Source organism: Lepidothrix coronata, unplaced genomic scaffold (assembly GCF_001604755.1).
Source record: "Lepidothrix coronata isolate B3197 unplaced genomic scaffold, Lepidothrix_coronata-1.0 Scaffold69, whole genome shotgun sequence".
NCBI lineage: Eukaryota > Metazoa > Chordata > Aves > Passeriformes > Pipridae > Lepidothrix > Lepidothrix coronata.
This window is the reverse complement of record NW_016690249.1, coordinates 560,582-577,359: the sequence shown is the minus strand read 5'-3', so window position 1 is coordinate 577,359 and position 16,778 is coordinate 560,582. Positions and strand designations below refer to the sequence as shown.

The 16,778-nt window shown below is 40.2% G+C and overlaps 1 protein-coding gene across 5 annotated transcripts in view; it reads left to right on the top strand.

The window, feature by feature from the left end:
* Positions 1 to 16,778, top strand: part of LNX2 (ligand of numb-protein X 2) — a 57,373-nt gene that overhangs the window by 29,368 nt on the left and 11,227 nt on the right. For all 5 annotated transcript variants that reach the window (XM_017818648.1, XM_017818650.1, XM_017818649.1 and 2 more), the window contains exons 2-5: positions 2,816 to 3,340; positions 10,421 to 10,659; positions 11,710 to 11,909; positions 15,461 to 15,832. In XM_017818648.1, coding sequence (XP_017674137.1) covers positions 2,940 to 3,340; positions 10,421 to 10,659; positions 11,710 to 11,909; positions 15,461 to 15,832 — 1,212 coding nt within the window. In that variant the 5' untranslated portion in view covers positions 2,816 to 2,939. The remainder of the gene's footprint in view (positions 1 to 2,815; positions 3,341 to 10,420; positions 10,660 to 11,709; positions 11,910 to 15,460; positions 15,833 to 16,778) is intronic.

Below are 16,778 nucleotides of genomic sequence, written 5' to 3'. Positions count from 1 at the left end.
GTTTTTTTTTTTGGTTTGGGGGGTTTTTGGTTTTGTTTTGTGGGATTTTTTTTCCCTTTTGAATCTTCATGTTGTAATCCACTCTGGCAGAATGGTTGTGGAAGGGTGATGACGTCAGCTGCAGACAAGGTGGTGGGGTTACTTCATATAGCATTTATTAATAGTTTAAGCTAACAGGACACTGGCAGCACCAAGGACTGACTAGAGGCAATGTCAGCTGTCAGCAGGAACAGCCTACCCCTGACCTGGAGTGGCACCTCTGCAGCAAAGCACAGCATTCAGAAACTGGGGTGGGTCAGTCATAGGAACAGGTGTGTCTGCTTACCTGCTGCAGTGGTGGGCCATAGAGTGACTGCCTGTGTTTCACTCAGGACAAGCTCTTGTGACTTCAGTGAACAGAGCCTGTCTCTGGATATACGTTTCCTAGGAGAGAAGACTCGTTGTGATAATTTTTAATATGGCAGTGAATACCCAATTGCTCAGTAATTTTTCTGATTTTACCTTTTGTTCAAAATTTATAGTAAGCTATTAAAAAGAGTTTTTAACACATGCAAGGATTTAATTACAACCTTCTAAAAGAGGGGCCACAAGTATCTTTGACCACAGCAAGTCACACAGCTCAAAGTATCTCATGAGTATATTTACTGTATGACCTTGCCTGGAGTTCTGTCACAGACTGCTGTGTGAGTTACATAGACTTCAAAGGATAGAAGTGCTAGAAGCCTTCAAGAAGGTGAATTCAGGATGTTCACTGTCAGGAGTCCATAACTGGAGCTCCATAATAGCAGTACACAGAATGGTCCTTGGGTTTTTCTGTAGCCTTGCTGGTGTCAGACTTGGTCCCCTCTTGGGACCTGGGTTACTTGGAGAAGGAGGAAGAATCCTGGTCGTAGTCAGTGGTAGAAGTGAGTCTACCATTTGGACAATGCACTTGTGAAATGGCTTTTGCTGCCTGTCTGCGTGTCCCTTTCCCCTGCCCTGCCTGTTGGTGTTGCAGGTAACCCCAAGTACAATACGGCACGTGCCACGTGTTCCTTTCCTGGTGCCCTGAGTAGCAAAATAATTTGGTAAAGTTGCAAATCAATGCAGTGTTTTTCTAGAGCATTTATCTGGTTTATTTTGCATTACATAAAGAACAGCCATTAGATGGTTCTCATCCCTTTTGCATTAATCCAGCAGCACAAATGCAGAGCTGCAGTTTGAGCACGTGGACCCCGTGCGCTGCTCTCCTTATCTGCTCTCCAATCTTTGAGCTCTTACATAATACGTTTAAGACTGTTTTTTGACTAATCTCTTTTGGGGTCTCATTTTGCATTCTTGATCTCCAGCAAGAAAGAACTGCTGTGCTCTTCTCTCGTGAAATCCTTTCCAGAAGGTGCACATTATCTACTACGAGACAGGGCAACGATGAGCATCAATTTCCACAGCAGAATAGAAGCCTGGATTACAAATTACTATTTAATCCTTTTTGCGTCAAAGGATATAATAATCCTTGTAAAATGTGCTCTAAGTCTTGTGCTTGGCTGTGTGAGGTTAAGGGGCAAAAACCAAAACAGGGAATCTCTTAAACAGTAAGACATAGTGAAACGCATGTATTGCACATGAATTTCAGAATATATATTTAGTACTACATTTCAGCAGCTAAAAATAAAGGTGATGGGCTGGTACCTAGACTACTAGTTTTTCATTTCTCCGTATGGTTGCTGCTACTCTGCTAGAATACAGTAAGTGTCTGTCATGAGTGTTGCCTGCTGAATTGCAATTAAGAATTTAGTCACAAAGTAAGCATTGCTCAAATTTGCTTCCCCCACCACCACTGCGAACATTTACCAAAACTAACAAATATAGAGGTCTCTTAAGACTGTGAGAAAATTTGTTTTATGTTCTAAATCATCCTGTTTTGAGTGTCAAGCAGTGTGATTCCGTAAGGGAGAGAAAGGTAAATAAGGTTGGGAGGGATAAGGATTTAGTGTTGGAAATTGCAGACTGACGGCTGCACAATTTCCTGACCAGGCAGCTATTTTTAGAGGGGCAAAGTTTAATAACATAAAAAGTTTAGAAAATAAGTCCCACAGTGACAGGCCTACAGTCCTTTATTGTCACATTGAGTCTGCTGTAACTTTGTTAGATAAAAAGAAAAACAGGATTAAGTTGTTTGAAACCAACAGCTTCATATGATTAGTTTATTCCATATTTGTATTACTCTACTAAATCAGGTGGGTCATATTGGATAGAATCTGTCCTTACTGCGTAGCAACCCACAGAGAGAACCTGAAAATAAGTGGTGACATATATGCAATATTACTAATGGAAGGAACAGGGTAAGCCGTTTGCTGTTATTTTTAATGCACTCTTACTTAGAACTTTACTAATAATGTAATATTCTGTATAGTCAAAATCCTAAAAAGAGAGTAGAACCAGATTAAAATAATAATCTCATATTAAAGAACACATTTAATTACTTGGTCATATAACTATTATTCCACAATAGGGTATTTTTGTGCCAGATGCTAATTATACGCTTCTAGTGTGACATTGCATAATGCGGTGTCCTTGCTGTCACAAACTGGTCATCTTGCAGGTGAAAACTGTGCAGTGCAGCAGCTCTTACAGAGACATTAAATGTTTGTGTTGTAAAAGGAGTCATACTTGTAGATTTTTTTGTTTGCTCTCTTCTATGATAAACTTAGAGAAAACAGGAATATTCCCTTAATCTGTCTAGCTGTTGTGTTATAATAAACCCGGACTCAAATGTTTTGAAAAGAATTTTCATATTTAGTGCAAAATGAATAATTTATTTTTTTATTTGTTACAGAAAATGACATTTGATTGAAGAGCATAAGTCACCCTGGAAGAAGCTTCCCTATGAGCTTTACATGAGCAACCTCCTCCTATGAGGAGGAAGAGGAGGAGGATCCGTCAGTCTTCTTAGCTGTAAAATGGGGACTACAGGTGATGACATGGCAGCAGTGGAGCAGAATGCCTCCTTGAACCCTCTGTGCTTTGAGTGTGGCCAGCAACACTGGACAAGGGAGAACCATCTCTACAACTACCAAAACGAAGTGGACGATGACTTGGTCTGTCACATTTGCCTTCAGCCCTTGTTGCAGCCGTTGGACACTCCCTGTGGACACACTTTCTGCTACAAGTGCCTAAGGAACTTTCTGCAGGAGAAGGATTTCTGCCCGCTGGATCGAAAAAGACTCCATTTTAAACTCTGCAAAAAATCCAGCATCCTTGTTCATAAACTGTTAGACAAGCTATTTGTTTTGTGCCCCTTCTCTTCTGTGTGTCAGGAAGTCATGCAGCGATGTGACCTGGCGGCACATCTTAAAAACAGGTGAGCGGTGCCAGTGCTTGCATTGCATGTTTCTTACACCCTACTGTGCCAGTTTGTATAGCAGTAGAAATTGGTGGCAGGAGGGCGAGAGAGTTAGTGATGGCTTTTAAATTCCCTGTAGAAGACCCTAGGAAATGGTCAGCCTGTGACTATGTACAGCTAGAGCACTGGTAGTATATCACACCAGAAAATAGTGAAGACTGCTTGGATACAGCCATAGGGGGAATGACGTGATTCATTAGAAGTCTGAAAAAAATTATTTGTCAAAAAAAATAATAAATGAGGGTTGATTATGGTAGGGGAAAAAGGCTGAGTGAGGGTAAAAATTAGAGATGTGCAAAGTCTGTCTGCAAAGAGGACAGAAATAATGCAATAGGAACAAAGAAGATTTAGTTTAGGTTTTAGGGAGAAAAGCTTTACAGTGGTCTAGCACTGGCACAGATTGTTTATGTGGTGATTGTGCATTTCCCACTTTCAGAACATTTATGAACATGTTAAACTAACCTTTATCAGGAATTGTTATGTCAGAATTGATTCTGCTTTGAGATAGGCAGGTGGACAGGGTACCTCTCATGTCTGGTGGGCCTCCTCTGCTTGCCCTCAGTCTGGTCCAGCAACACTGGTGACCACCCAGGCAGAAAGGTTCATCTGGGAGGTGCATGGGCCTACCCCATGAACTTCTTTCCAAGTCTTGGTCTTTGTCCATTTAGAGACCATCTTTAGGTGAAGGGTGACGTTACAGAGGGAGATCAAGAGTCAGGTGCAGTGTGAGTGTGCGTGCAGGCAGGTGCTCCACAGAGAAGGGAAAGAGGACAGCCACCACCTGCCTTGGAAACAGTTTGTTCACATTCATATTTCCAGCATGCTGTCTTCCTGCTTCCCCACATCCTGAAGGCTTCTGGGGATTCAGAGCCTGGGAGGACCCTGGGCATTCAGAACACTGAGCAGTTCTAGACTGTGATGAGCCTTGGAGCTGCCTGGGTTTTGTTGGTTGTGGTAGTGCAGTGTCCATGTCAGGGAGGTATGGGGGCTAATGAAGAGCCTTTCCCTCTGCGTTTTTTTTCTTTTTTTATTTCTCCCTGAAGTTTCCATGTCAGCTCAGGCTCCTGCTTGTTTCCTTCTGGCAAGTAATTTCTGATCTATGTGATTACTTGCGGGTGGTGAGAAGGCCTAATTGTTTGTTTCATTTATAACCCTAATATTAAACCGATTTGATTTTAATAAAAGGCAAAATGCTAGCAAGACTACTGCTAAATATTCGATTCATCTTCTGGTTTCCCAGTGTCGTATCCCTCACCTCTTCAGTCCTTTTTCCTTGGTTGACATCTCTTCGAATGATATTAGGGTTGTTTACAACAGAGTCACATAATTTTTTTGTACATGGAACAGTGTGTGTGCCATCTTTAGGTATACATGAAATATTCATTTACTTAATGCAAAAGGTTATTATGAAATCTGAGTGAGCTGAATCACTAGCTTTTCCTGTTTGTCGGCTGGAAAAAAGCTTTCAGTTGCAGGAGGCTGCTCATTTTCAATTCCTTCTGTGTCTTGGGATGCCGATACGCATTTTGAGTATATGGTGATTTACAGTTTTCAATTAAGTTTATTTGCAAACATCTGAACACCTGTAAATTATCATTGCTGCCATAAACGATGGCAGCAACTGCGTAGTTTGAATTTGATTCTGTATGGATTAGTGAATCCAGTAAAATTCTACTACTGATCATTACATTTAGGAAAGAAATATAAAATTCAGTATTATTGTAATTGTCAGCATAGATTAATATAAACCAGTCTGAACAAGCCTTTACATGAGCTGGTTTGTTTTTCTAAGAAATGTAGTATGGTTTGTTACTTTTCAGTGCCTAAAAACCTTCACACTCGGGTTTTCCGGTGTTGTTTTAATCGGCTCCATTTGAGCATAAAAGCTGGAAGAAAATGTTGTCATATCCACTCGGTGCCTCAGAGTGTATGGTTACTGCAAGATGCTCCAACAAGGAGATGAGAGGCATGAGACACAAACTTCACAGTCACTAATTGCACTCCATGATACCTCATTGCATAAAAAAAAATATTCTTGATTTCTCAAACTCTGAGTTTCATTACATTCACTTGCAAACTGTAGTTTTCAAAGTTAAACACAATACACATAATCTGATTTTAAAGAAAAAACCCAGAAGTAATATTGTATGATTTTTTACAGTCACTTGGTACAGAAAACTTGTTAATGTTTAGTAAAGTAGGTGCCAATTTAATTTCCTAAATATCAAAGGTAAATTGTGGTTCTTGTCTGCTCTGAAGCCACTTAAATCCGTGTAAGCTTCTCACGTCCTTGGGTGGGAGAGAAAAGTATGCAACAAAACCAGTCCTTTTTGATTTTTCTGAGTCTTCTCTGATTCACAAACCTAGTTAACTTCTAGTGCCTTGTTTTCTTCTTTTTTTTTTTTTTCCCCTTTATTTTTTTTGTTGTTTTCCCTCTGGCAAAAGACAAACCAAGACCCAGACGCTTAACTTTCCAGAACAGCACCAGTTTTACTTTGAATTGCAGTTGTAAATCTTGCCACCAGAATTACTGCTTAAGGTCACTTTGCTAGCAAAGTTTTATGAGCAATAGCAAAAGCATTTGTGTTGCTTCTCTGCAGTCTTTGCTTAAATACGCATCCTGCTTGGAAAATGATTTAGTGCAACTGGTTTGAAGTTATTTAGTGTGTTTGCTTTTATCAAACCTCTAGACTGGGCAGAAGGTGATGGCATAAGTTACAATGAATTCTTTCTTTATAGTAAGTAGTCAGTGAGCAAATATGTTTTTCAAGCTCCTACTGTTATTTCACAGAAATACCCTGTAAACTAGATCTCAATTTTGTGTGAAAGCTCTTTTTATCAGCAAAGAGGGATTGCTGCTAGTGTTCCAAGAAGTCAGCTTTTAAATGAGAAATATAGCAGATTTGGCTGCCAAAAAAACAAACAAACAAACAAACAAAAAACCAGAACAACAAAAACCCCAAACAAACAAAAAACCAACCAAAAACCACAAACAAACAAACCAAAAAAGACCATTTTTCTTCTCTGTCTGATATGAATTAAGAGAAATGGAAGATAAAAGCTATGCTTCGTCACCCTGCAGAACTGATGTTGAAGGGGGGAGAGGAAGAAGTTGATGAATATAAGCAGAAGCTTGTTTTACATACCGAGAACTGCCCTTCAGGTTTCCTGTTAATAGCCAGCTTTAGCTAGTTGTTTTAGTATCATAGAATAGTTTGAGTTGAAATCTTACTCTTGAGCATTTTGATTCATGAAAGAAATAATTTTTACAAGTTTTAGAAAACATTCCCGCCTTTCTTGCTTCTAGCTAAGATATTCTGGCGTTGTAGGTAGATGTGAAATGCAGTTCCTGTAAGACATGTTTCAATCTCAATTCAGCCCTTAGTTATGCAGTTTGTTTTATGAGAATGGATTCCTGTACCCATACAATCTTCAAAGCTTGTTTTGATCACAAGATGCCCATCTGTGTACATAACTTGTTACAAGATTTAGTCCAAAATGTTCTTTATCCCAGATATTTGACAATAGCAGTATTGGTAATGGTGTGCACCTTTAGAGGTTTATTGGCGCTTGTTAACTGTTACAACTGCTGTATGGTTCTGCTGTTTGTGAATAATACATTCCTACTGCTAATAAAAATCGTTTTTAAGTTGCAAGTGGAAGTCAAAAATCTCCTTATAGATGTGATTGAATACCAATACTGGGCTTTGCTGCTTGGTAGGAGGCATACGGTGTTTAAAGACCTAAGAACTGGCATCCTGTGAATCAATGTCTCCACTGGACAACTACTTTCCTGGCAATGCAGTTGCACTATACCAGGTTGAAAGTCATAGTTTGTTACAATTAGTGGTTAATTTGGGGAAGAATCTGGAGGGGTTTTCCTCTTTTTTGCCCCATACAGTACTGCACAAAAGGGATTCCACTGAACTGAGTAGGTGTGCTCAGAAGGCCCTTTACGTTTCTTCATATTAACCTTTGAAATGACAATTAAACAATATTGGCAAAAATAAACCTCAAATCTATTTATATTTTGTGTGATGACTTTCATCATCTGCCAGGTAAAAATGGGAGAATGTGTTCTGTGAAGGAGGGTAGAGGAGGACCTGGCTGTGGTTTAGAAGGCTTTGACAGAAATAGGACGCTTCCAGGGCTGAGTTTTGTGCTGTCCTGGTTTGATACAGTTTAAAAAAAATAAAATTGGAAGGTGTGTTTTGCCATCTCCACCAGGCCCTTTGGTTTCCTCAGGCCTTGTGAGCTGGCTCAATCAGAGCCTACAGCACAGTGGTTTGGTAGAAGATACCTAAAGGAGTATGTGGTTTGCTGAAGCAGTCTATAACACTGGACACTGCTGTCTAGGCTCAGCGGGATTGAAGCGTGGTCCTCTGACAGCGTCAGTTTTGAATAGTTCATTCCCCTCTTTGCTGAAAAATCCCCACTCCTGTAGCAGAGCAGTTTAGGGACAGCAAGGATGTGCAGGTTGGGGTGCCTTTGTGCTAAATCCTTATGGAGCAGTGTGGGAGAACATGTCTGTCAGAACTCCCAGTAGACAAGAGATTTCCTCTGCAAGAGCATTTACCTCTTGCTGTGTTGCTGCGGAAGTGAGTGATGGTGGAGATTGTTCCTTTTTTTTTTTTCCTATTGCCAGAGTTAAGATTTGAGGGAGCATGAGGCTAAGCCATCAAGTTGAAGTATTTTAGAAATTTTGAGGGAAGCGTTTGCATCTCTCCTTTTCTTGTTTTTTTGGGATTCTGGTTTTGAGGTTTGCATTGTGAAATGGTCAATGTGAGAAATTTCCTGCTGAGTTTTACATGGCTCTGGCCACGGAACAGATTTCTTAGCTGATCACCACTCTATCAATGGTTTTATGTAGTAAATATTGCTTGGGCAAAATCAAGAAGTAGGGTTGTGTTTAATCATTAAAATCAGAGAAAATTTTTCACAAAGCATAACCTTTCAAATAATTTTCATCTTTTATGCTTGCACTTTTCTTCACTTTGAAGAACAAGATGACCAGCAGTTGCTCTGGGGAAAGCCCTAAGAAATTTTTTCTGAAATGTGTCGTTATTATTGAACTGTCTCTAATGTATGTTTTTATGCATATTTCAGAGCATATTTGGGTTACCTTTTGCTGTTCTTCAAAACATGGGGAAGAAAAAGCTCCAGGAAAACTTTATAGCACCTTCCAATACCTACAAGGGCTGCAGGAAAGCTGGAGAGGGGTTTTTCGCAATGGCATGTAGTGATGGGTCAAGGAGGAATAACTTTAAACTGAAAGAGAGTAGATTTAGGTTAGATAATAGGAAAAAAATCTTTACTGTGAGGGTGGTGAGGCACTGGAACAGGTTGCCGAGAAAAACTGCGGATTCCCCATCCCTGGAAGTGTTCAAAGCCAGGCTGGATGGGGCCCTGAGCAACCTGGTCTAGTGGAAGGTGTCGGTGTCCCTGCCCATGGCAGGAGGTTTTGAACTAGGTGATCTTTGAGGTCCCTTCCAAACCAAACCATTCTATCATTCTGTGCATATCATTTATATATATATATATATATACACATATATATATATATATATATAAATGATTTAATGATTTTTATGTATCTCTATATATGTATCACTTTATGTATGTATAACATGGCTGGGGGTCACAAAAGCTATCAACATTATTTGTGATGTCTATCAACATTATTTGGACCTAAAAACTTTGTTTTTAGGTTATCTTCAAAATCCCTCATGTTGAAACATTCTAACCATATATTATCAAATCCCCTTCACAGAGTGTCAGAACAGAATTGTGATTCTCAAAATATTCTGGTTTAACAAGTTAGGATATGGTTAGACTTCTGCTACCTTTAACTCTGTTAACTCATTTCTTCTCCCATTGCAAAAATAAATTAATTGCTTCTTTTGTTATAACAATCTGTCAAGTTCCCAAACAGTGAGTCCTTTCAAGAATGTGTTTCCTTTTTTTTCTGACGCTGCTACAATGTGAGTGTTTTTAGGTGGTCAGCAGCTTCAGAAGCAGGAGCTTTAAGGACATCAAATACTGTAAGAAGCGATTTATCAGACACTGGCAAAACTGTCACAGAGGCAGATGTAAGATTGGTGTCCACATCTAATTATCTACACATAAATGCAAGACTATTCCATAAATGAAGGCTTTCCATGAATTTGCAACATTGTAGCCCTTCTTTCTTAAACATAAGGAAAAATAAATATTGCATTAAGAAGAATGGAAATTCACAAAAATGAGTTTATAGTGAAAAGTATCAAATGCTGAGGGAGCATTGTTACATAAGGAAAAGCAAAAAATTTTACCTCTTGTGTGAAGTCAGAGAAAACAGGAGATAGAAGGGGAATGAAACACCTTCTACTGGCCCAAGAGATGATGAGTAGAGCTGTTACTTTTGTTGAACTTCTCATACAAACTCCTAGACAAGTGTAATTTTTTTTTTAGTATTTTAACAATTAGTGCAATATGGGTAAAATTTTCATCTCTTTCCTCCCTCAACCCCAGGAAAATATGATACTTACTAAGGTGAAAAAAGATTGCTTCAGTGGGTCTCCAAACCTGTCTTTGAAAGGGGCTTTGAAAGGGGCTTCTCTTATGTGGCTTTTTTTGCCAGTCTTGTTTAGTCTTTTCAGCGAGGTTATCTTCAAGAAACTGAAATGTACAGAATCCACCTTCTAGTGCAAGGTATCCCTGCCCATGGCAGAGGGGTGGAACTAGATGATCTTTAAGGCCCTTTCCAACCCAAACCATTCAATGATAACAAATGAAGTCCACATTCAGAAGGTGTTAGAGCACATTTAGTTCATAGCCAAAAGTAGTAGACATTTCGGGGAAAAGGCAGTATTATCTTGGGGTTCTGTCCACTAAAACATATTTTGGCCTTAAAATTCAATGTGTTTAATATTTATTTTTATGATGAGTTTAAAGCTGTGGCTTTGAAGAAGGCTAATTCTGTTCAGTGGAGTACTCAGGGATTTTGTGCTACAAACATGGCTGCAGCCTTGAAGTATGGTATGAACCTTGTCTTCACAGGTGTCCTGGGGCTTCTCATCGAAGGGTTGCTCTGGAGAGAAGGAAAACGAGCAAGCTGCAAGCAGAAGCAGAGGGTGAGAGTGGTGTCGGTGGGATGGAGCAGCCCAGCAGTTTATCTCCAGATGCAGATCAGGGAATAGTGCCAGCTGAGCAGAGCTTTACCTCGCCTGCCCTTCCCACATGGACAGACGAGTCCGGCATCGACAATCCACCTTTTGAGGAGAACACAGTAGCAGACAGTATGTCATCACTTATCTTCTCAAGCCTCTCTTATCAGATGTGGAAACATTTGTGGTGTCAGAGCTTGTCACTTACCAACTGTGAATGTGCATCTTCATCTTCGACTCTTTTCTTTTGCAATTTCTGGAGAAATGTTACTGGGTTTTGGTTAAGTGTAAGTTTACAACTGGGATAAAGTCACAGGAAGGAAAGAAATATCTCGGTGTGTGTCAGATACCATGGTGGTATGTATCATGTCATGGTCATGGTGCAGTAGTTCATGTTAATCTACTAGTAGGACTGGCCTCACAGTGAGATGGAAGGAGTGTAATTTCTGTAAAATTACAGAAGTTGTTTTCTAAGATGAGGTTTGTGTTTCCCTCTTCCTCCTTGCCCCCAACTGGATCAGCAACCTTCCTGCACATGGAGTGCTGTCCTGCTCGAGCAAAAAGGCAGCTGAGTTACTCCTTCATCCATCTGTACTGAATGAGCAGTAACGCCTCTAGCATCTGGAATTTTAGAGAGGAAGTGCTGAGCCTTACCACAGAGGAAGGTGGTCCTGTCCCCGTCTTTCTCCTCTGTATTTGCCATCCTTTGGCATTCCACTTTTCCTTCTTTAGTTGTCTCCATGTTTGCTTCAGAAATGGGCTTCTTCCCTTGACCTGGTAACTCAATAGTGGCTCCGAGTGCAATTGTGAAACCAGCTGACAAAGAGGTTACCGTGAGGTAACCGCTAAAATACATTTTTATCGTCGTCACCAAATGCAAATCTGCAAGCAACCCAATGTATAAAATTTATTATAAGGAACAGGATCCAAAGGATTCGGGTATCCTTTTACAATCCAAATGACCCCATTTCAGGAAGCATGGATGCTACTAAGTCATTAGAGAGCTGTTTCTAACAAGCTAGGCGTTTCATCAAGTAGTGGAACTAATCTATTTGCACTTTAGTTTGTTGTTAAACCACTGCTTTGTGGCCTCTCTTACGTTATCCTTTGGTGATTTGTTTTATTGAAAATGAATAAGTAGAAAGGATATTAATCATCTTTCTTTTTTAAAATAATTGGCAGCAAATCAACAGCCACCTGCCTTGCCTGAAGGAGAGATCACTACTATTGAAATTCATCGGTCCAATCCTTACATCGAATTAGGAATTAGCATAGTGGGTGGCAATGAAACACCTTTGATCAACATTGTCATTCAGGAGGTTTATCGAGATGGGATCATTGCCAGAGATGGAAGACTTCTTGCTGGAGACCAAATACTTCAAGTATGGAACCTAATTGTGTATTCTATCTGCTTGCTTTCTGTTCACTCCTTGCAGAACTGCTGTTAAAATGAGATGGGAGATTTTCCTTGTCAGACTATGTTGTGTCAGTGTTAGCATTGCAATTATCAGTTGGAAGGCAAATTAATATTCAGAGCAAAGCCTGTTGTTTTAGTAGTTTTGGCTATCATGCTTTATGTTGTTTCCCGGGCCAGTCCCTGGAATTTTTTCCTCCTTAGCATCTCTTATCAATGCTTAAAATACAAGTTTATTTTTCTGTTTTTAAATGCTGTGGGACTTGGTCCTTGTCTCAACTTTGTGCATGCATTTTGAAGGAACCCAAAGTTATTTCTGGCTAACAAGTTGGCGTAACTTGTATATAAAAAGCAATTTGTGGAATGTAAGGCTGGCTTCATCTAAACTGCTATTTTAATCTAGCTTCACTGTTATCTTCCAAAAGCCTAGGCAGTTGACCTGCATCTTTCAATATGTATGAAAGAGTCAGTGATAGTCTTCAATGGCATGATTTGAAGCAAGGTGCACTAAGTATTTTCAAAAAAAAGTAAAATTTAAATATAAGTTGGTTTTGATTGAATATTTTTGTTATGGTTTTAAGTAACTACCACGGACAGTATAAAAAGATCAAATTCTTTCAATTTTCTTTTAATTTTTATGTTAGGGAAAGGGATTGTTTATAGGACACTTAAGAATGGCAGTAACTGAGTGCTGCATAAACAGGACAGTCCTCCAGCTTTTTTGTACTTTTAATCATTCCACCTGGAACAAATATATTACTGTCAATTCAAAAGTACTTCAGTAAAAATGATTGCTTTTGATCTGGCAGCCTAAGATCAGTACAAAAGTAGTATCAGCCTTCTTTATTTCACTGTTTTGAAATCAAGCTGATAGAATTAGCTTAAATACAGTAGTTATGCTTGGAATGAAATCAGTTTGCACTTCAGAAAATAAAGTCCCTTTTGAGAAACATGCCTTTTTCCTCTCCTGGAGTGTTAGCATAGTGTCTGGCCGAGAAAACAACCCAAGAGGTTTCCAAAATGTTGTCTTTTCAACAAGTAATTGCAGACACTGATTGAATGCTGCCTCATTTATTTTGATACTAAGGGCTCCACTTGGTTGACAGAATAGAGAGTTTGAGCGCCAGTGAAGCTTTGGAAATTCCTGCTATTTGGGTAGGTGTCAATTACAGTTTCCAAGGCCATAAATGGCAGTACATTGACTGTAAATAGGAATTTACACACTGCAGTGAGCCTTCCCTATCAACATGCTGGCAGTGGGGCTGTCAGATGCTAGGGGGGTTTCGAAGGGAGAGGTACAGAGGTTAAAAGCCAGACTTTTTGGAAGTTACAATACCTTTATTTCTTTGAATTTACCTGTACATGTGCTGAGCTGTTATATTAAAATGACCAGACTCATTCTCTGGCGTCTGTAGTTGGGTACAGTCAGATGCAGCCCACCATGCATACTTTGGTTTGATATTTCTGAAAATGTCTTTAGGGACTTTTATGAGCAGTAAAGGTCTAAAAGAAAGCCAGAAAGGACTATGAGGTGAAACTCAGCAGTTTCTTGCCCGGTCAAATGAGAAGTATTACCCTTTTAAGATCTGTGGGAACAGCATTTTGTAACAGCTACATAAAAGCTTATGTTGTCTGCAAGGTACAGATAGGTGCCTAACATTTTCAAAGTGCTCTACAAATTGTCTCTTTTTTATGCTGGACTGTGACTGTAATTCTCATAAAGCATGTCCTAATGAGAATCTCTTTCCCCAAGAAATGCTAAGGCTGTTTTATTCTGAAATTGTGAACTGCCTTGTAGAAAGAAGAATTACATCTTATTGCATGTATTCTTTGTGCCCTTTGAATGCTTCCGTATTTTATGTATTTACTTTAGCTAGAGACAGCTAAAAATAAAACTGGACTTAATTTAAGGGCTCTGATGGATGAGCTGTAGTGGTTTTTGTGGGGAGCAGCTCTAAATGTTATTTCTCCTAGCTATGCCCCTCTTCCCTTTGCCCAGGGTTACAGCCTATCTCAGGGCAGTAGCAGAGCAGGACGTGACCATGGTTTGGTGTCTGAGCTCATGGTGCCGCTGGCAGCAGTGGCTTTGTGCTGGGCTTTGTGCTGGGGGTGGCTCAGTGAGGGTACAGTGCCCCTTCACCATTCTGAAACTACCACGGCCAAATGGTTTGGCACAGACCTCTCGGAGCCCCTCAGCTCAGATGTGTGATGTAAATGCGGCAGCTGTTGTACATAGATTTCTAGGTCCTTTCTCTTCAGACATTTTAAGCTTTAATATTGCTATTAGATGGTGAGAAGCTGCAAGTTTATATTTTTACTGAGGTTGCAATGGGGAGCATTAGAAGGCACAGGTAAGGCAGATCAGTGTAGATCATTTGATGTTAGTTTCTGTCTGCTGAAATTGCAGGGCAGGGGTTCCTCCACTAAGGCACAGTAGTATGTTCTAAGGGTGAAGCTTTAGTGTTGACTTTGAATCCCTTTTTACGGGACAAGGCAAACACAGCTCTTGTGCTGATTTTTTGTGGTGTTTCTTTTTTCTGCCAAATCTCATTGCACTGTCAGTTCTTACCTTATTCTGCAAGAAATGACTAAAGATTACTGATCTTTGTATCAGTGGGCCATATAACAAACACAATTCTTAGTTGTAAGGCAGGAAAGTTTAATTCATTTGTCATTTACAACTGGATTTTGAGGGGTACAGCTTAGAAGTCTTAAACTCTGACCTAGGTAAAGTCTGTGGAAAATCACCAAAGTTCGCACTAAGACTTGAGAATTAGGACAACCACCTTTTTCCACAATCCTAATAAACAAATTTCATTATTCTGGATTCTGAGGTTTGTTGGTTTTTTTTTTTCATGTTGTGGAGGTACTGCTTATTGTAAGACACAAGCTTGCTTCAGAGATTTTTATGTATTCTTTTTATAGCTATTATTTTACAGTTTTAAGTGATGCTGGGCTTGACACTGAAAGCCAAAGTTCTTGGCCTGGAGAACAAACAGTGTTAAAGATCTAAGGAAGAACAAAACCCCTGGCCTGTGATGGCATAGGGTGTTCACTGCAAGAAAGATGTTGTCACTTTTGTGGGAAAAAGCCTAAAGGTGTACCAAGTTCAGATTAGATAGGAAAAATTTCTTCACAAAAGGGTTGTTAAGTACTGGAACAGGCTGCCCAGTGAGGTGGTGGAGTCACCATCCCTGGAGGTGTTTAAAAGACTTGTAGATGTGGCACTTTGGAACATGGTTTAGTGGTGGACTTGGCAGTGCTGGGTTAACGGTTGGACTTCATGATGTTAAGGGTCTTTTCCAACCTAAAAATAAATTTTTTAATTGAGCAGCCAATATGAGTTTGCAGGAGATGATGGAAGGACAAGAGAGGAAGTCTGTTAGGGTCAGATATGTAGGTTGCTCTAAGGCTGGTTTAGCAGTGAGTGAATTTACTTCGGAAAGGAAAGGACTTTATTTCCATAACCAGGAACAATATCATTCTGATTATATTTTTTTTGTTGTTGTTGTTTTGCAGGTCAACAACTTTGACATCAGCAACGTGTCTCACAACCATGCTCGAGCTGTGCTTTCCCAGCCTTGCTCAGTGCTGCACCTCACAGTGCTGAGGGAGAGGCGCTTCGGCAGCCGCACACACAACCACGGGGACACCCCCAGCTCCCTGCGGGAGGACAGCTTCCAAGTGACGCTGCACAAGCGTGACTCCAGCGAGCAGCTCGGCATTAAGCTCGTGCGCAGAACGGATGAGCCAGGAGTTTTTATTCTCGACCTTTTGGAAGGGGGGTTGGCTGCTCAGGATGGCAGGCTCTGCAGCAACGACCGCGTACTTGCAATTAATGGACATGACTTGAAGCATGGGACGCCAGAGCTTGCTGCTCAGGTTATACAGGTAATTTGCATTCCCTACCTGAGCTCAGCTTTATTTCTCGGGCAAAGCCTGGGGTAGAGTCTGTCCCAGACAGAATCAGTCATGTAATGCCTAAAAGCCTGTGGCAGTACAAATTGCAGTGATCTATGTTCTGGAAATAATAGCGCAGAACAGGATCTGCTTTCGCAACTAACAGATGAACATCACCTCCTCAGAAGTGAAAAGTGTGTTAGCCTTCCCTGGCATGCAGCCTGAAGGTTAGAAAATGGCTCATGTGAGCGAGCAGAGTAGCTTATTGTAGCCTATTGCTTAGCAGAGAAAAAAAAAAGAGGATTATTTTTATTCTATTTATGTGTGTATGTATTGTATTTTAATCTGCCAGTAAGCTCTGAAAAAGTGGGCTTTATTTTGTATTGATTTGCCTGTGCATGGAATTGAGTTGAAACAGGAAAGTAATTGTCAGACTTCTTGCTGTCAACAGGTGGCAGCTGGGAAGTCTGATATAGGTCTTCCATGAGTTCTGCATGGTAGAACTCATTTTTTGAGTGTTCAAAAGGGTTTGTTCCCCATGTCTGGCTCTGCTCTGGACACGACTGTTATCCAAAGCTTGATGCAGTGTGACGTATGACCCTTCCCTGTTCCCACAGGAAAACCTTTACTCTATGCCTTTCTCCCAGTCTGTAAGGAAACAGCTGCAGCACTTTGCTACTTCCTGCTGATGGGATGTTGGTGAAAATTGCTCTGTTTTTAGGAAAGTTGGAATATACCAGTAGTAGGTTCTTGCAGTGTAGTGCAGTCGTCTTTGCCTAACCCAGCACCACACAGAGAACTCTGATACAAATGAGTAGTAAATATTTGTTTCAGGAATAATTTTAAGAACTCTCCTTGCAGTGAAAGGAAAATAACAATGATCTTGGGAACTGTAATTTCAATTCCCAATTTTTATATAGAGTGATTGAAATTTAAC